This window comes from Ceratotherium simum, chromosome 2 (genome assembly GCF_057802395.1).
Source record: "Ceratotherium simum simum isolate JZ-2026a chromosome 2, ASM5780239v1, whole genome shotgun sequence".
NCBI classification, from domain to species: domain Eukaryota; kingdom Metazoa; phylum Chordata; class Mammalia; order Perissodactyla; family Rhinocerotidae; genus Ceratotherium; species Ceratotherium simum.
Genome location: NC_141901.1, coordinates 56,036,498 through 56,056,993, shown reverse-complemented (window position 1 = coordinate 56,056,993; position 20,496 = coordinate 56,036,498). Strand labels below are relative to the sequence as shown.

Sequence of the window (20,496 nt, the reverse complement as noted above, 5' to 3'; positions counted from 1 at the left end):
TCAATATACAGCCACAAGGGAGGGACTGTGGTTGTTTTGTGGCCAAGGGAAAAGAGCACTTTTGATATTATTTGATCTGAGACTCTGGGAAGGAGGAGTTCTGGCTGTATAGAAACAAGGAGGATGGCAAGAACGGGACGGTATCCACACCCACCCCTTCCCATCAGGCTGTTGAGCAGCTTTGAGTTCCCCACCTGTGGAGAGTGGGGTTAGGGTGGAAGCTAAAGGAACTGTGTTCATGAAAGACTTCAGGAGAGCCTGGACCTAAATGTGCAGGGCATGTGTAGAATCGTGTCAAGAGCCAATCTCCCTGCCCCAGTCCTGCTCAGACCAGAGGGCCACTTGAGCATCCGCAGCACTAAGATTGGCCAGCTCTCTATTAGAAGAGACCAGAAGAGCAGGGTTTTTATGAGAGCAGCAGAGGCAGTGATGGGGAGACCCTGAGAACTCCCTGAAATGACGGGAGAGACACTATAGGAGGAGAGTGGGTACAGACATGCAGGTGGGAGCTAAGAGTTGTGGTAATTCTGACAATATAACCTTGCACCCACAGCTGCTGATGCCTCAGCTTTAGTTTGTGTTTCCTGATTTGAAGGAATATTTCACTTAAGTTATCACACCTTGGCTTCTCATTGATCAAAAGCATCATCCATTCAGTCTGGTGGCAGTTTCCTATGCAAGACAGTCTTTTCACCCAAAGAATCTGAGAACCACTGATTGAGCCTATCTCCCTTTCTTTGGGTAGGACAGCATGTAATACCAATTCAGAAATAAATTGGAATATTATACTCTAAAAGAAACTTTTCCAGACATACTTTCCCAGTGATATCCCGGGAGAAGTTAGTCATACCTCGGAGTTCATTCAACACTGGTCAGGAATTTATTGGTTAACAAATAAAATACAAGTGATCTGGCCCCATGACCAAGATTCTGCTTGTCCTGCTCACTTCTGGCTAGCCGAAGGCGTGAGAACTAAGATCTTGAGATGTTATCTGATGGCAGCCTTGCTCAGGCGTGGCCTAGATGGCTCCTCTGGCTACCACTCTTCTTACCAAGCTACAAACGATTGCTGCCAAGGTGAGAGGGTCCTTCAGAAGGCTGAGAGATCAGAATCAGTCCCCCGGATGTGGGCCAGTTGTCATGGAGATTCTATTGTAGCATCACTTTATGAACTAAATAAAAGAAATCTTCAGTCATGTCTGTTCAGTACGAGCCATTTCCTTTGGAGTCAGGACACGTGAGAGGGGCTTCAAAGAGTTGTCTACTTCGTTGGAAATAGAAAGGGAAAATTGAATTGAGATCTATTGCCTACTTCTGCTGAGTGTTTCTGCAACAAAAGTTGCAAACTCTCTCCTGGGGGCTTCATGGGGACTAAACACCAAAGTTTGTTTTCAGGGCTCATTGGTCAGTCAGTAGGAAAGCCTGGTACAGGGGCCTTGCATTCACCTCTCACCACTGGGTCATATGAATGCAACTGGACACCTTCAGAACCCAAGAGTGTCAAAGCCAGAAGGGACCTTGATGCAGGCTGCCATGTTTCAACTGCCTGAGTGTGAGGCTATGGCTAAAACAGGTTGTACAACTCCTTGCTAAAAAGGAACAGAGTTGGGTTCCATTGCCTCACATTTCACAGCAGTGCATGTCTCTCCTTTAGCATACTTACTCTAGTTGACAATTTTACATTTGCGTGTGTGTGTGCACGCACACACACACGCACAATAGTTTATCTCCCTCCCACTCTACAGTACATGAAGACAGATGCTATTTCTTTTGCTCATCTTTGTATCCCCAGCGTTTAGCATGGTCCTTGTTTATTGAATATTTTATTGAATGAATAAAAAGTCCTGAGGAGTATGAGAATGGGGTCCTCAATTTATAGAGAGGAAAACCGGCCCAGAGAAGTAACAAGTTGCCAAAAGTCATGCCTTCAAGAAGTGACAATGGTTTTTGCACAAACCTAGACTACAATGGTGTCCCAAAGGGAGTAGTCTTGGGCAAAACAGAGAAAGATGTTGCTTTGTCTACAACCCCCACCTCCTCAGTCCAAAGACCTTGGAGGACAAAAGGCCAGGAATGTGAAGGCTGTGGGAGCCACTACCTTGACTTCTTAGCGCTCCTGCTCTGGCCACGGGGCCAAATTATTGCAGGGAAGTAGGAGGCCTCTCAGCCTCAGCTTTGGATTTGAGATTTGTCTGACTAATAGACCCTTGTGTTTCATTAACAGGTGTTTCCAGGTTTGTTTGTTTTCTCTCATTCTCTGAAATGTTGTTTTTCTACATTTCCATATCCAGAGGATGTTGAAGTCTGTTTTGTAATTATGCCTACAGTCTCTCCATTGACCAAAGTATTTTTGTGGCTTCTGAGCATAAAAAGAAAAAAAACCTATTGGCCAAACAGTGGCACTTGTGTCTAATGTTCCTTCTATGCTGTGTCCACTTGAGAGGTCAGCAGAATCACCACACGGTGGCCTTGAGGATTTCGATCTCTCTGATGCTGCCCCAAAGGAAAAGTGGACAGATCCACATAGCCCCTTCTGAACGAAGTTCCTCTACTCTATTTAGGAATGGGGACCCTAAAGATCAGGTAGCTGTGGGGCACAGGGCGCAGGACAGAGGAGCCAAGGAGGGAACTTACCAGAGGTGTGGGGATCACAGAAGAAGCTTGGCTGGTTTTCTGGCTTCCAGCTAGGCCTTTACCTGTAAGTCCCCAAAGGCAGAGGGAGGTACAAAGCTTAAAGGCCCCTCCTCCGTGGCTCAAGACTAGGGCTGAGGCCCTTGGGCCTGTCCTCTTCCACTCATGACTCTTCTCAAGACCTTTCCATGCCTGCTTACCCAGGGCCCCAGAAGCTCCTTTGACAGGAGCTTTGGCTTCTATTCCCTCAGGTCAACAAAATGTTTCAGTCAAGGAGTAAGGCTGCCTCCCAAAGTGTGTGTGCTGGGGAGGCAGGTGGCCCTCTAGACACGGAACCTGCAGTGGGGTTGTCTCGGGGCCTCCCTCCTTCCTGGTCTACACTCACCTCCACTTACGAGGCTACAGTGCTCTCTCTGTCACCTCTCATGGTGCCTTTGTCAATGTGAAGCAGAACACCCCTACCCATGGGCTGGCTGCATTGGCCTCCAGGGATCCAGGCAACAAGAAGAGGGTCACATTCACTCATTTGAAAGCATTTCCTTGACCTCTTTCATTTTCCTCCCAAATAGCTACTTACCCCTTCTATTCCTTTGACTTCTCCTCCTTTTGGACAAATGACTGATTATAGAGATAATCCCCAAACTCGAGATCAGCATGCAGATGATGAGAATGGACATCCTGGAAGGAATCACAAACAGATTTCATGTCCCTTAGAAGAAACCACCTTTTGGTTCTCTGTTCAGGATTCCCTTTTCCGAGATCTGTCCCCTCTGCCCAGCCCCCATCCCCCACCCAGTCCCAGTAGCTCCTGGCAACCCGTATTCCTGTGGAGCGCCCCCACCCTCCAGACCTCACTTGATTGGACCTGAGCTGGGTGTCTGACCAAGCTGGGCTGAGCCCCTTCCTCAGAAACTAACATGGGACTGAGAAAAGGAGGATCCAGTTTCAGACTGGCGGTCTCCAGACCAGGGGAGAAAGAAACTTAGGAATTAGAAATGGACATCTTTTTTCTCACAGCAAAAATGAAACCTAACAGGGCAGCACTGTTAGGAAGAGGAAGCAAATACACACAAGAGCCGTGGATCAGAGATGGAGATAACAATCCATTGGCTCCTGGCCATTTCTGAGGGTGGCCACATCCCTCCCTTGCGTTTATGAGACACTGCTCTCTCCTTGTGACGAATTCTCCTTTTTAATTAACATAGTGAGACGGCATTTTGCTCCTTAAAACAGAGTCCTAAACTATATTCTTTTGGAAGAAACCGAATGGTCGCATTGAAGATATAGTTCAGGTGGAGAAACCACACGCAGCTGAGAAGCAGTAGGTGCAAATCAATCGTCATGTTGTGTTGTTGTTGACCACCCTCCCCCTCCCCCACAAAGCCAATTTGTCTCCTAAAGTCATGACTCACATGGAGCGATCTGCCTTGTGGACGACTTTGGAAGCCCTGCAGCTTCTGTTCCTGTTGCCTGATAGGTCTGCATCAGAAAGGATTTGTTGAGAGTCAAGTAAGGCCCATTCCCAGACCCGCTCTTTGCCTTCTGCATCTCTGCCCTCATTCCCTCAATCTCCAGAGAATGAGTGCTCTGGGTGACTGCTGGGCCAAGCAGAGGCACCAAGTATAGCTGGATAAATGTGCCCTGCACAGGGCAGAAGGCTGAGGAAACAAGTAGGCGCTGAAATCCAGTGTCACTTGCTTGCCAAGCCATGCATCCTGCCACTGGGCTCTGTGCACCTGGAGGAAGGGGCAGATTTCCAGACTGGCACAAAAGGCCTGGGTGGACTGGAAGTGGCCCACGGTTAGAGAGTTCCAGGCTGAAGGCTATGGAAGGAGACACCAGAGGCACCAGAGAGCCGGTCCCATCCTTAAGGAACTGATCAATAGGTGACATAATTGCCACATGGTGCTTCTGACAGCCCCCAAAACCCAATGGGAGAAGTTCCCCCACAGCCACTCACATTGCCCTCTCAAACAAGACCTGGGGGGAGAGGGTCTCATGTAAACTAAGGAGCACATTTAGGTGGGACCTCTCTTATCCTAGGCCTACAACTACAGAGTTAGGTAAAAGCAGAACCTCGTAAAGTAGAAACACTGTAGGTGCAAAGGATGTCATGCATTCAGTAAGATGCTTGCTGGACAAATTACCAGATAGTTGGTCAAGTATGAGCAAGACTCTCTTTCTAGCACTAGGAGGTGGCTTCCCACAGCCACCCTTAAGTTTCTCTAGTTTGTTTTCCTACTGGTATGGTGCTCGGGTTGTGATAGCAAAAGACTTCCTTTTTAGAAGTGGGAACAAGGAGAAGCCACAGGAGAAAAAAAGAGAGAGCCTAGTGCTTTCCATAAGTGCTGCCTGAGAGACAGAGGCTTTCTGGTGTAAAAAGAGGTTTTCGGCACTTGACAGAAGAATTTTGGTGAGCATCTAGAGATGCTATGTCTTAGCCCCGGTGCCAAGGAGCAGGTGACTGGCTTAGATAGACTTCTCCCTACAGACTCCAGTTCCACCTACACCCACTCAGCAGCCTCTTGACCAGTTTGAACATAATATGCATCCCTGTTCAGTTATGAAATTGAAGTGAACAGTTGTTGAAGGTGCTCATCCAGGCCCCTGGGTCACTTTTGCAGCCTCGGTCACCTCCCAAGAAACTAATCTTCAAGATTCTAGACCAGCAAGGCTGGCCACAGAGCACAGAGGTTTAATAGCAGCCTCAAAGCCTGTCCTGACCAGCAGCGCAAAGCTCTCACACCTGTTAGCCCCCACAAGCCCCTCCCAAGTTCCATGAACCAGATCCCTGTGAGGAAAGGGAGGTTCCAAGAGCACCCCAGGGCCCAGATTCCTTGTATTCCCCAAATTCAAGTTAACCCCCAGCATCACCAGCAATCACCCTACTTTGGAGGGAAGGAGAGACTAGGTTACCCCAAAGTACCTGAGGGGAGCCTGAGTTGGTGCTCACTGCCTTCAGTGAGTATTTACCACACCAATGAATACCCACTACTATGGGTTACCCAGACTAGACCCCTGCCAGGCTCCTTACCTTTCCCAGACCAAAAGTCACTGGCCAGGGCTGCTCCTCTGTTGTCAGTCACCACCAGCTCTGTAAAATCCATGTCATCCCTGGCAAAGTCCCGCTGGATGCCACACCAGTACCAGCCTGTATCCTCCTTGGTCAGGCAGGACACAGTGACAATGAGCTGGTTTCCTGTGTCCCTCAGGGCCACGCGGTCTGTACTGTTGGGTGTGAAGGTGACAATGTTGCAGTAGTCCCGGAAATAGCCTCGGCACCAGTACTTGGGGTGGTCTTTATAGTGAGCATCGTAGCTGCAGACAGCAGAAGCCGTGTCCAGCACAAAGCTTTCCTTGACCTTCTCATCCATGACCATGGCATCTGTCAAAACACACACATGCACACCTGTGTGCACACAGAGACACACCATTGCTCTTGTAAACACGTTGCAGCTCCTGCCCTCCTGGAGGAAAATTAATTGAAACATTGGAGGCTGATTTTTGCCTGTTTTGGCTTGGCAACTGTTATGGGCTGAATAGTGTCCCCCTAAAATTCATATGTTGAAGTGCCAACCCCTAGTACCTCAGAATGTGACTGCACTCGGAGACAGGGCCTTTAAAGAGGTAACTAAGTTAAAATGGGGTCATTAGAATGGGCCCTAATTCAATATGACTGGTGTCCTTATGAAAAGGAGATTAGGACACAGACGACAGAGGGACCACCATGTGAGGACACAGCGAGAAGGCGGCCCCCTGCAAGCCAAGGAGAGAGGCCTCAGGAGAAACCAACCCTGCCGACACCTTGATCTTGGACTTCTAGCCTCCAGAACTGCAAGGAAATAAATTTCTGTTGTTTAAGCCACCCAATCTGTGATGTTTGTTACTAGCAAACTAATACCCTGGAGAAGTCTTTTCCCTTGGCCTAAGGGTGGGTGAAATATGAATCCCCTTCTGCAAGAATCTAGGAGGCCTCTCACCATTGCTTGGTGGGAGATTTGAAGAGCCTAGCCCCCCACTCCACCTTGGCACCCTCAAAAAGAAAGTGAGAAGCTTTGGAAGCTTCTGCTGGCTGCCTTGGGCTAAAAACAGAGGGAGTCAGCTTCTGTCCTTAGGGACTATGAACTTCATATTTCCTCCAGACAAGACCAGTGTGGCACCTCTGTCATCCCAGGATATTGCACAATGAGGAAGTCGTGCACACCACGTCTAGTTTGACAGTGGCTGGGGAAGTGTCTGACCAAGGAGAAGAAATGGGGGCAGCAGAGCACTTCCCTCTCTCAGTCTTCCAGATGTGTGCTGGAGTCCCCTCAAATGCTGCCTCAAATGTAGCTCACCGTGGGTGGGACCAGCCCACAAAGCAGGCTCATGTCCTTGATGCCATTTGATACGATTTGATGTTTTATTCTCAGATCAACCCCACAAGGAAGATCGTGTTATGCTCAGTTTACAGGCATGGAGGCTGACCCGGACAGAGTTGCAGTAACTCTCAAATGTCACAACGCTGGAGGGCGGCAGAGCCAGGGTCGGCCCAGTCTTCTGAGTCTCACCTTTGGGGTCAGGCATGGGCAGAAAGTGGAAAGTCTGGTCCCTATATATCTGCACAAATATTTTTAGGGGGAAATGGGGGGAGGGAAGGGGAACTTAAACTGAAGGAGAGAATACAGAGCCCTCATCCTAGCTGAGGATTTCAAATGCCCCACAACCCTCTCACCAGAGTGAAGAACAAGGACTAATTTGGACAAGATCTATTTTCACCTCCTTTTATTTTCCCATCCCACTCCTTAGATAATCTGCAGGAATTCCAAGTTAGGAGAGGAGAAGGAAATGCAAGGTCTCTGGGAAGTTTGGAAGGCTGGAGATGTTCCTTCCCCATATCTTACCTGACAAGACAGTCAAGGAGAGTAGAATGAAGAGCCCCATGACTGGAAGGAAATGAATCTTCAACTGGAATGACATGATGTACCCAGGGATCTCAGGAATCCTGGATCTGTTTAAGGGAAACAGATATCTTTGAGCTTAAGATGGTTTTATCCTGTTTGGAGAAACTACGGAAAAGGGAACAACCAGTTAATCCAAGCAGTGCTGCTATGTGTAGACCAGGTTGTGCACTGCACAAGGGTACCTCATCAGAGGGATGCCATTCATGGACATAAACTTACTTATATAATAATATGGGATAACTCAGAAAATTATGGGCTTCCCGGCGGAGCCCAAAACGGCAATGGAGATCCTGCTCCTGGATAAATCCACCCAGCATAACAAAGCCTGTACACACTCAGAAGAACACACGCACACACACTATCGCTGGCACACATTTGTGGGTGCAACTGTGCTGTGTCCTGCCAATGGTCTGGGTATCATCAGAGGCCACTCCTCTTGTCCGCCCACCACTCTTGGAGGCCCAATTCCTATTTGGCTGAGAGGAAGACTAGTAAGGAGATTCCTAACCTCCCTGACTCCTGAGTGGACACTGAAGCCTCACCCGGGGAGTGGGGTTGGTGGATGGAGCATGAAGCTGTAAGCAGCAGACGTGCCTGCCCATCTGGAGCATGTGAGCAGGTGAAAGTATGGGTGTCTGAGTGTCAGCAGCCAGGTCTGCAGCCTCCGGACTTCCTGGAAGCTCTCCTGCACAGACCTGGGATAAATCAAGGAGATCTGTCCATGCAGCAGCACAAACTTTCCCTGATTCCTAATGGGACTCATATGGCCTCACCAGTGATTTCTAAAATTTGAATTATGGAACCACCTCTCAGGTGAATTTAAGCTGAGTGCTACTTATCACACCCCAGAGCTAGTACTTCCCAACAAGGGCCAGACCCGGATGATTGTCCAGGTGGTTCAATAATGTCCTCTCTTGAGGAATGGGAGCTTTTCTCTAATTCACACGAAGTCAGCATATGGGGCAGCTGCCGGCCGGCATCATGGTGCATGTTTTACGTGCATCATGCTAGGTGTTTTATCTACATTGCCTCATTTCCTCCTCATCAAACCTCTATGAGTTCAACAAATAAACTTCAAGGTGAAAAAAAAAGGAAAGAAGGAGAAACTTATAGATTAAAAGGAGCTTAAGAAACATAATGACAAATTGCAATATATGAAACTTATTTGGATCCTGGTTGAAGCAAACATTGAGAAGATTTAGACAGTGACTAGACAGTTGATGATATTAAGAAATTATTGTTAAATTTTTTTCAGATGTGATAATGGCATTGTCATAGCCAGCCTCTAAGATGGCTCCTGGTTCTCATGCCATTGTGTAGTCCCATCCTAAACTGAATCAGGGCTGGCCCATGTGATCAATTAGATATTGCAGAAGTGATAGTGTATGACTTCGAGGCTAGGTCATAAAAGGTATGCAACTTCCACCTTAGTCTCTTGCACTGCTCCTTCTTGGGAAAGTCAGCTGCCGTGTTGTGAGGACTCTCAAGCAGACCCATGGAGGGGTCCATGTGGACAGGAACCAACTTGCCAGCATCAACTTTCCAGAGATGTGCGACCCATCTTGGGAGTGGATCCTCTAGCCACAATCAAGTCTTCAGATGACTGCAGATCCAACAACCTCATGAGAGACCCAGAGCAAGAACCACCCAACCAAGATTCTCCTGAATTCCTCACCCATAGAAACCACAAGAGATAATACAGGATTATTGTTTTAAACCTCTAAGTTTTGTGGTAACGTTTTACATAGCAATCAATAATTAACATAGATACTATGGTTATATATTTTTAAAGCCATCCTTATCTCTGAGAAAGCTGCATGCAAAACTAACACTAAGAATTGCTCAGAGATAGCACCATGAAACCAAAGAAAGTATCAACAGAAAGAGAAACAGATTGTGCACAGATATCAGGAAAATGCCCAAGACATGAAAAAGTAACATTTTAAAGTACATGAAAGGCCCAGAGTTACAGAGAATAAACAGATGTATCTATTAGCATTCTGAGTACAGATCTTCCTCAACTTATGATGGAGTTACCAAGTTTATTTGTTGAAGTCATAGAGGTTTGATGAGGAGTAAATGATGTGTCCTAATGAACCCATCGTGAGTTGAAGATTTCATAAGTTGAAATTGCATTTAATATACCTAACCTACCGAACATCATAGCTTAGCCTAGCCTACCTTAAGTGTGCTCAGAACACTTACATTAGCCTACAGTTGGGCAAAATCATCTAACACAAAGCCTATTTTATAATAGTGTTGAATATCTCATGTGATTTATTGAATACTCTACTGAAAGTGAAAAAACAGAATGGTTGTATCAGTTGTCTCTTGTGACTGTGGGGCTGACTGGGAGCCGTGGCTTCCTGCTACTGCCCAGCATCATGAGCGACTATTGTACCGTGTATTGCTAGCCCAGGAAAAGACCAAAATTCAAAATTTGAAGTGCAGTTTCTACTGAATACATATCACTTTCACCCCATCATAAAGTCGAAAAATCATAAATTGAACCATCATAAATTAGGGACTGTCTATATTACTTGGTGTTATTAGTTCTGTTGCTGCCTCTTAAGGGTAGAATTAATTTTCACTCTTTAGATGTGTAAATAAGAAGGTAAATGGGTAACAAGAATAAAACAATTGATAATTTTAAAAATATGCTTTAGAAATACAAACCAAAATGTGTACAGATGAAATAATTTAATGTCCAAAATTTCAAGATAATCAGGGTAGGGCAAGTGGGTGGGGCATACATGAAACAAGATTGGCTATAAGTTGATCATTATTAAAGCAGGATAATAGATACGTGATGATTCATTATTCTAATCTCTCTACTTTTGTATGTTTGAAATTTTCATAATAAAAAGTAAAAACAAAAAACAACTGTGACACAGGTATCATTAGTCTCATTTTACAAATGAGGAAAATTGAGGCTCAGTTTAAGTAAGTTGCCCAAGTTCACACAGCTAGTACAGCCACTACGGTCTGATGCTAAACCTGAAAAAAAAAAAAAAGTTCTTTCCATCACACTATTCTTCTTCCTCAAAAGGAAGAGTACTGCAAAATTATAGAGCACTTTAGAGCTTACAAAGAGACTTTACATACACCACGCCATCTGAGTATGGGCAAGATGCTGCCTCTTATTCCCGTCGTACCAACTATAGTATCCAAAAGCAGAGTTTCTCTAGAAAATATGCACCTAGTTGTAAGAAACTGAATACACAAACGGTCATTGGCTAGACCATATATAAAAATAGAACTCTGGCCCACAACCAGCCCAGGAAACCAGCCCATTACGTACAGGAACTGGCCCAGGAAGCCAGCCTGCTAGAAGCCAGACTTGTGAGAAGTCAAACCATTATCTCTAGCAACAGTCCAGAATGCCAAAAAATAATCCCTGTAACAATTGGCCTAAAATGGCCAGGAGTTGATTGATAACTGACAGCTTCCCTAATTTTTGTCCTGCTTCCAACTCGGAGCCAACCAGAGAAAGCCAAATATACACCTCTACCAATCACACAGGATGCCCCACTTCTAGTTAGCCTACTTCCAGCTTCCCGAGGCCAACAGCTTCCAATCGTGGCACTCCTGAAGCCTTTTCTTTTCCCTGCTGTAGAGCTTTCCCATCCTCTGTCTGCCTTTGAGTCTCTGCCAAGACGCAAGAGACAGTGGCTGAGTCCCTTGCTATAGCAAGCTCAGAATAAATAGCCTTTGCTTTTGTCATTTGGTCTTTGCTTATTTCCACAGTTGACACGATAAAAAATTGGGTAAATAAGCCCAGCTACTCAACATCTACCTTTCCAGTGAATTCACATGAGGAACGAGGAAGCAAACCTCGGTTTTGTTTGAGGTCTTTTTACCTTATTCCTTTAGAATAAAACCCAACAGCCACCCTTTACTGTTTAGCTGAAGGCAGCTAGCCAAGAGACGACCTCGGAGAGACTCCCGTGACATAATCTCTAAACCTGAAACCAGGGTGGGTCTCGCCACTTCTACCCAAGCTGCTCGCCGATGACTCTCGGTTCATTTTTTTGAGTCCACTCCAAAAGGAGTTTTCATGTTAAGGGCTTCTTCTGGGCTGGTGGAACCCCTTAGCTCAGGAGATCCCCATTTGACCAAAAAAAAAAATACAACTCCCTGCAAACCCTCAGTGGGTTTGCTAAGCAGAAGCCATCAGAAAGAAAAAGAAAGAGAAGGCGAAGAAGGAAGAGAACGAGAGAAAAGAAAAATGAAAACAAAGTCTTTCTGAAACTCAGGAGCTACAGCTCATCTGATGACACCAAATGACCAGGATAGGCTGCTGTTTTAATTTTTTTTTTTTTTTGGTGGGGAAGATCAGCCCTGGGCTAACATCCATGCTAATCCTCCTCTTTTTGCTGAGGAAGACCGGCTCTGAGCTAACATCTATTGCCAATCCTCCTCCTTTTTTTTTTTCCCCCCAAAGCCCCAGTAGATAGTCGTATGTCATAGTTGCACATCCTTCTAGTTGCTGTATGTGGGACGCGGCCTCAACATGGCCGGAGAAGCAGTGAGTCTGTGCGCGCCCAGGATTGGAACCCTGGGCCGCCAGTAGCGGAGCGCGCACACTTAACCGCTAAGCCAGGGGCTGGCCCCAGGCTGCTGTTTTGTTTTGAGGGAAGGGGTCACTTTAAATCAGGTTTCCAAAAAAGGCAGGTGCAAGTGTTGCTATAGCAACTAGGTTAGAGATTGTAAATTAAAAAGCGCTGTGTGAAGATTATGTGGCACTGACAACTAACCAGCACTTCTTTCAAGTCTCCAACTGGGCAGATGGTTCCTGGGCAAGACAGTGTGCCGGGGTGACCAGAGCCCCAGAGTAAACCCAGGGCCTCATCCTGGAGGGGTATTTTAACTAAACACAAAAAGTAATTTAGAGAGAAAAGCCTTAACTCAAATAAGGGGATATCATTAGGAAAAAAAATTTGGGAAGGAGTGGAGAGCTTATATTTTTAAAGAAAAAAGATCCCCTAAAATGTTGAAGGGGAGATTGTCAGGACTGAAGTAACCACCCACATCCAGGACCCACAGGAACAGTGGGCTGTATTCCAGGCCTCTGCCTCTAAGATACCATTGTGAGTGGTGCTGGGAAGAGGGTGGGTGGAGCCACCAACTCCGTTTTGCATTGCTAGGAAAGTATGTGCAAGTTTTTTAACTGCCCAGATAGTGCTGATTCTTCTTGGGGTAACAGGAGGAGAAATAAGGACCTTTGCTGAAATGAAATGTTAACAAGATAACCATGGTTATCGGGCTCTGGCCTAAGATTGGGGTTAGGATAAACTTTCAGGACTGGCTAAGAATTAATAAGAAACATTTTCAGTACATCATCCTCTTTGACATGGTTTCACTGAAATCTGCATCTTGCTGCTCTCGTTAAGTTCATATATTTATTGTCTTGGGAATGAGAGTCCACAGCTGCAAATTTGAGTAGACTACAGTGGAGCTGCCACGTTGAATCCCCAGAGCCATGCTCAACACTCCAATGATGGGACCGGAACTCCACCCCTGTCTGGTGTCCTGATTAATGAGATCAACAATAGCAGCTAAGGCAAAAAACCCCAGCAGTCCTCAAGTATACAAACCGTAGATTGTACCCACGTATCTGCTAATTATTCAATAGGTGAACTTGAGAGTTTGGAGTTTGGAGAAGTTACAAGTCCCTCTTCATGTCTGAGAATAGGTGGTGGGAAGCTTGGGTTCTCCCATAAGGCAGGGCTGAGTTTAAATCCTGGCTCTACTTCTTGTTAATTGTGTGACTATGGACAAGTCACTTAACCTCTCTGTGCCTCAGTTTTTTCTTCTGCAAAATGGAGATGATAATAATGGTGGTACCTACCTTAAAGAATTGTCAGGACCAAAAGAGATGATTATGCATGGTGCTTAGTGCATAGGAAGTGCTCAACAAATAGTATCTACCCAGTGTCTCTTTTTGCCCCATCCTCACCACTCCCATTAAAATGAAACACCAGAGGAAATGATTAGGACTCAGCTCTAGAGAGAGAATCATTCCTTCTCTAACAATGGATTAATGGTTCATAAAGTTGACAAATGTTCTGATCAGCCCAGGAAAAAGGAGCATGGTGTTCTGGGGCAAGGGATGAAGGGCCCAGAATTCACACAGGTGAACATGCCACATGGCTCCAGGTAGCAAGCAGGCTGAGTGCCAAGACCCAGCAAAGAGCTATACAACAGTTAGCTATCATCTTTTATTTACTCAAATACATTTATGGGTGAATTCAGCAGTTTAAGTTCCCCTTAAACTCAGTTCACTCCTTCTGTTCCCACCATCTCCCAGCATCTGCTGAGAGCAGGGTTCTCTGCTTAGTTCCACGATGGAGGAGAACTGAATCACCATCATGTATATGTCCAGCTCCATTGGTGTCTTCTGTCAGCAAGTCAATGAGGCATCCTTCAGATTCCATGACTTCTCCTCCTGTTTGGGAAGGAGGAACATAGGCAGTAATAACTACAGAACATTGTCCTCAAGTCAGGCATCCATAAAATTGAATTAGAGAAGGACAAGGAAAAAAAATAGAATTAAAGGAAGAGAGTAGTAGGAAAAGTAAAATTGGAGGCAGCGAGCCAAATGTTCCCCACCTCAGTGGAAGGAATCAAGGATGTGAAAGCCTCTGGCCCAGGTGGATAGGCCCTCAAGTGTTTGTTGATGCTGAATCTGAAGGTGAATGGGATGGAGAGTCATTTCTCATGGCTAACTACTCAGAAGTCTGCTCAATGCTTGGATCCAAGGAATCAGAGGATTGGCAGATCATACAGGCTTTGAGGATCAAGAAATAGGTTTCCTTGAACTTCTTTATTTTACAAGCATAGACGATAGGGTTCATCATGGAGTTAGCATGGGACAGCAGGATGCCCAAGTACATCACAATTTGTGGTACCTCACCATTAAAGTATATGATACAGTTGATGATGGATAAAGGCAGCCAGGACAAAGCAAACAAGAAGAGAACCAGAAACAGAGACTTGGCTGTCTTGAACTCCCGTCCATAAAATGCTCCTGTCTCTTTGGAGCCAGAAAAGTTCAGATTGAGTTTGTTCCGGATGACGTAGAAGATGTCAAGATAGATGGCACTCATGACAACCAGGGGGATGAAAATCCAAGTGAAGAAGCTGAAGTAGACCATGTAGTCCATCCTCACGACGGAACGGAATTGGCATGAAAGGAAGGTGACATTTCTGTAGTACCCTGAGGTCAGTTTCATGTTCCAGCCAAACATGGGGGTCAATCCCACCAGGAATGATACCAGCCAGCAAAGGCCCAGGGCCAACCATATTCTTCTTTGAGTGGTGACCCTCCTGTATCTGTTTGAATGGAAGAGAGTCAGTGAGCTCACAGCAGGAAGTGCTAAAGGATGGGGGGAGCTGGGACTGGAGAGCATTGGTATTCTATGGTGATTTCAGCTGAACTCTGCTGGATATGAAGACAACATGAGCAGACAATGATTGGAGAAAAATCCAGCAAACTTCTCTGGGGACTCTTCTAAAGAAGTACTATCTAGAATGGATCAGGAATATGTTGCCTAGAGTCACGTGCTTGCACGCACCACTCACAGCTCTATTTCCAGCCCAATTCCTGGGAGGTAAGAGTTATCTAAGTCCCTAGAACCACCTACCTGGTGAGAAATGATCCCCTCAAAGCACGTTTGCCTCCTGTGCTCAAGTGTTTATTTTGGCTATTGTGCTGATGCCCATAAATTATACTGTGCCTCTCCCTCTTTTCCCCTCAATGTGTGCATGCCCCCATGTCTCTGTTTGCACTGGCATCCACACTTAATGTTTAGTCTATGGAGTTGCAAAGGTCGTGTTGAAGTGCTTCTGGGACCTTCAAAGCCTCATCCAATGAGAGTCACCATTTCTCCTTAAACCATCCTTCCTGACAACATCCTATATAGACTGGAAGAAGGAAACTGATCTCGTTAAGTACTAACTATGTACTCAGTAGACTTTATCTCAAAGAAATCCCACAACAAACTGGAGATATTTTATGATAATCTCCATTTCATTAATGGTAATAGTGAAAATAATAGTAGTTATAGCTACCATTTATTGAGCATCAACTGTGTGCCAGGCATTTTTTCTAAGAGATTTACATGGGTTAACTCATTTACTCATATGAGGAAGGTGTAATTATTATTCCCATTTTATAAGTGAAAAAAATGAAACAGACAAGTAAGTAACTTGTGCAAGCTAGAAGTGGTGGAGCTAAAAGTGAAAAGAGGTCTGAGTTCAGAGCATCTTAACCACTATGAGAAGATGAGAAACTGAAGCAGAGAAAGTTAAATAACCTGCCCAAGATCAGATCTCAAGATCTAGGTTTTGAACCCAGGCTTGTTTGTATCAAAAGCTTGTTTGTAGCTCCCTCACCAGGCTCTTTCCCCGGGAGGAGGGAGGAGAAACATGAGACAGGAGGAGACGCAGTTCAGGACACCTGGGCAATCAGATTTCTCCATTTGGCAGGACGTTCTGTTCACATGGTCACAGGAACGGTTGTTACTACTTTTTGCAAAGGAGAAATCTTTTGACCCCCTTCTCAACAAGGAAGAGGAAGCAAAGTTAAAATAACTTTACAATAACCTACATTGGCCAAGAACAGAACCATCAATTTAGCTCCTCTTATTCTTATGTGTCTGCTCCTTATTTTTTCTAGTAGATTTCTATCATTTCTAAAAGCCAAGAGCATTTTTTACTAATTAAAAATGCATCAAGCTTTCATCATCTTTAGCTTCCTCAGGGGATCAAACGTACACTCCCAGAGTCAGTGGAGAGCGATGGGAGCATTCTTCTTTTTCTAGTTCCCGAATCTCAGCTCATTGTTGCTAAACCTCTCACACACCAAATGGTTAGAAGAAAGTGAGTGCCCTCTTTCAAGTGCAGAGGCCAACTTGGATTTGTTTTCACTCAAAGAGTCTGGGATCTGAACTTTGTAGCCCCACTTCCCAGGCACCTCTATCACTGCCGCACACCACCCCTCTCAAGCAGGTTACCTGATCGTGAGCTTGACCCGCAGGTATCGATCCACAGCAATGGCTAGCAAGGACATGATGGAGGCGTGGGTGAAGACCAGTAGCAGGCAGGTCATGAGAAGACAGCTGTAAAAGTGGGTCGTGATGCCCAGGCTAACGACAACGGCCAAAGGCATGACCAGGACGCCAACAGCAATGTCAGCCAGGGCTAGGGAGACAATGAAATAGAAGGTGGTGGTCTGCAGGCTAGGGTTCAGCTTGACCACCCAGATGACCATCACGTTGCCCACTATGGCGCAGAGCCCAATGAGAATCTCCACAGTGATGTAGGTAATGGTGGCCAACGACAGGGCAGTGCTGTTGACAGGCATCTTGCTTTCCCAGAGGAGCCTCCCAGGAGACAGGCATGCCAACAGGATCCGTGTGGGCCAGTGAGCCTAGCTCTTGCCAGACATCTTGCCAGAGCTCCAGGTGCAGCAGCAACAGTCTAAAACTCACAACTTAACCATTCCTTCTCTTCTCTGGTGGGGGCTCTCTTAGAGGACTCCTTCTCCTTAGAAAGATCCCATCACAAGGCAATTACTTCCAGCCCCTTTGCAGGCCACACATCCCCGGGTTCCTGGAATCCTGGGGGACAGTTCTATGTGGGCTGAATCTGAAAGTGCTGCTGCTCTTAGTTCCCCAGACAGACACGCTCAAGGCCTCTGCCTTCCCCTGCCTCCGTAGGGCTACTCAAGCTCCATCAAGATAAGCAGCCCTCTTCAGGGGTGTTTCAGGAAGTGAGATGGGCCAAGAGGAAGCACAGAGCCAAGAACACTCAGCAAGATGGAAAGAACAGAGGAGGGGGTGTGAGTGTCATGGAGAAGGCTCAACATTCATTGACTCAGGGACCGGATGAAAGTGCAGCACTGGGTGGGAGAGGAGCTGGGAGCACTGACTGCGTAATATTCTGGCTTTCTGCTAGCTTAGCACAGAGAAGCAAAGGGAGACCACAGAGGAACAAGCAATAGACTTTGGTGGCAGCCTCTAACCTTAGCCAGAACTTATTCTTTCTTAATGCATTCAATAGGCTGAATGTTTGTGTCCCTCCAGAATTGATACATTGAGATCTGATGCTCAGGGTGATGATATTTGGAGGTGGGGCCTTTGGGAGATTATTAGGTCATGAGGGTGAAGCTCTCATGAATGGGAATAGTGTTCTTAGGAGATCCCACAGATTTCTCTTGTCCTTTCCACCATCTATGAACCAAGACGTGGGTCTTCATCAAACATGATTCTGCTGCTGCCTTGATCTTGGACTTCCCAGCCTCCAGAACTATGAGAAACAAATTTCTGTTGTTTATAAGCCATGCAGCCTTTGGTATTTTGTTATATCATCCTGAACAGGCAAAGACAGTGCAGAACAGCAAGCACTGAGAATTCGGCCGCATGAGTTGACTCTTTGCTGGGCACAGCTGGAACCCAGCCTTTGTATCAAAGATCTTTTGCCAAAGGGATAAGCTAAGATTCCCTGCTCAGAAGAGCAAAACTTCAGCACCTCGCATAAGCACCACAGCTGCTGACCCTCCGTCTCCCCTTCTCCGCCCACATACCCACCAGGCCTCCACACTAGCAACCAGCCTGTGTCAAATCTATTTGAGGAACAACAGGACAACAGGATGACCAGCCATGCAGAACAGAGGGAAAGGGCACCATGTGCCCATAATCACATGGCATACCCTCCTCCCCTCGTGCCCCACACCCCACCCCCACCCTGCAGGAACAAGTGTCTGCTGGGAATCACACCCTGTCCCTGAAGTGGCTCACCTGGTCTCAACTCCTGGGAACCAGACACTTGAATGCAATCGTTATTTGGGGTACCTAGTTCAAGGGTTTCTCAGTGACGCCCAAAGGGGTTATTTAGAGAGACAGCAAAAGGAAGCCCACACAGTGGATTGAAGGGTTTATAATATTTACCTTACACACCAATCTATGTACAGCCAAAAATAAAATTCAACGATAACAACAGTGTCATTCTGCTGTTTACTAACACTTTTCATGGGGCACCAGCGAGATGCCTCAGCACGGGGCCTGCCAGGGTCTTCTTCGGTTGTTCTGCTTTTACATCACCCACTGATCCCCCGCAGCATCCCAAGTCGGCCCAAGTCTGTCTGAAGCCTTGCTTATCCCCACTAGACTTGCCATTTCGCCCTGAGTGAACTCCCCAGGCATGAAGGGGGAGCCCTTTCCAACTGCATTTCTGTGTCTCTGGCACTTTTCGGTGTTAGCTCTACCCACATCCCTGCACTGTGGGAACTTGTGAGGCTTTGCCAGCCTCTAGTGTGGCCTCTCATGAATGTCTCTACTGCCACTGCTTTCTTTATCTCTGCTGGGGAGAAGGAAGCCACAGAGAGTGATTTCTAAGAGGCTGCGTGCTACCCACACAAGTGCTTCTCACTAAAGCAATCGCTGAATCTTAGTGACTCACTGTAAAAAATGTACCCTCCCCTCGACCCTCAACCACCAGTAGCACCAAATAACCTTATATAAGAGAAAGACCCTCTGGTGTAGGGACGAGTCCTATTGCCTGGTTGTGGCAATTGTACAGCCAAGGAGTGATTTCCCGGAGGGCGTGGCAGCCCCAGGTCTGCCCTGGTGGCCAAGGCCAGAGGGAGGGGGCCCGTGGCAGAGAGGAGCACAGACGTTTGTTCTATGTTTGAGAGCTGGACAGACAATGGACAGCTCCTGCATTTGGGAAGAAAGAGAGAGGGGCCCTTGTGTGGTTATGGGCCAGAAGCTGGTGGGAAGGAAAAGGAGGTGGAGGCCAGGAAAAGTGCCTGAGTGATGGATCCAGCCCACCAGAAGTGGACCGAGGTGTTAGGGACAGATTTGACAGCTGGAGCTGGAAACTGACTGGCATGTGTTTTTGGATTCTTGCCCCTTTCTTCTCCTTTAGGACCCAGGTGAGTCCTCTTGGGACCAGCCCATCTCAGCTGGTTAGAGACAACAAAGAGAGGGGTTTTGTCCAAGCACTAGTCACAAGAGCAGCGTGCTGGGGAGAGGATAGCCGTGAGAGAATAAACCACAGGATAATGGAGAGGCGGGGGACACACCTGCAGCCACCAACCTTGCCACCTCTTCCCATATGGGAATTCTGTTTCCAGAATTCTCTGCACATATCTGGGGAATTTCCTCTCTGTGAACATGGGAAGCCCTGTCCTTACATTTTCTGAGTAGAGCCCATTGCTGCTCAGGGGGCAATTTGAGGGGTGAGGGGAAAGGCTTTCACAGTCACTTAACATTTTGGCCTAGGATGGGCCCTGAGTGTCCTTTTCACTCTAGATTGAACACCAAAGGGCAGTGGGGCACAGAGGACAGAGAGGCCACGGTGGCCTGTCACCTCACTTATCCATTCCCCCGCCAGAACCCACAGCCAATCTTGGTTAAGTAAGTTCCCTTATCATCTCTCACATAGAGACGCCTCAGCCTCCTAACCCATCCCCAGATGTGAGTCCCCCCACAGCCTCCAAGTTGCCCCCATTCTTGAAATGGCGATGGGGTCTCCCAGCCCCCACAGTGTCCTGCTGCCTGGTTTCCCCAGAAACCATAAGCGCACCCATGCTGAGCACTGGCGGCTCTGAGGCCTGCTCTTTCACCTCTGCTCCCCTCGGTTCCCCGCTTTTCCAGTTAGGAAGGCCCTTCTCCGCCATGCCCACCTAGAACACAGGCACTTTTCCTTCAAGCAGGACCTTGAGTAAACTTCCCAGACACCGCCCCCTCTGGGACCCCAACATGCTGTGTTTATACAGCCCTCCCCTGTTATCCTCTAAGCTCATGGAGGGCAGGGACCTCCACTTCTCATCTCTGCATTTCCAGCCCCCATCACAATGCCTGGCAGAAAGAAGGCGCTCAGTATACTGAGAAATGAATGAACAGAAAGGGACCTC

At 46.8% G+C, this 20,496-nt stretch overlaps 2 protein-coding genes across 2 annotated transcripts; both read right to left on the bottom strand.

The window, feature by feature from the left end:
* Positions 1-1,193: 1,193 nt before the first annotated feature.
* Positions 1,194-7,569, bottom strand: TMIGD3 (transmembrane and immunoglobulin domain containing 3). The gene is made up of 5 exons (XM_004420677.3): positions 7,515-7,569; positions 5,666-6,016; positions 4,044-4,110; positions 3,209-3,309; positions 1,194-1,264 (listed from the first exon to the last, which is right to left on the bottom strand). The coding sequence occupies exons 1-5, from the start codon at positions 7,552-7,554 to the stop codon at positions 1,194-1,196; spliced, it is 630 nt and encodes a 209-aa protein (XP_004420734.2). The 5' UTR covers positions 7,555-7,569.
* A 6,239-nt stretch (positions 7,570-13,808) lies between these two features.
* On the bottom strand, positions 13,809-16,988 carry ADORA3 (adenosine A3 receptor). The gene is made up of 2 exons (XM_004420678.3): positions 16,592-16,988; positions 13,809-14,909 (listed from the first exon to the last, which is right to left on the bottom strand). The coding sequence occupies exons 1-2, from the start codon at positions 16,939-16,941 to the stop codon at positions 14,303-14,305; spliced, it is 957 nt and encodes a 318-aa protein (XP_004420735.1). The 5' UTR covers positions 16,942-16,988; the 3' UTR covers positions 13,809-14,302.
* Between the last annotated feature and the right edge of the window lie 3,508 nt (positions 16,989-20,496).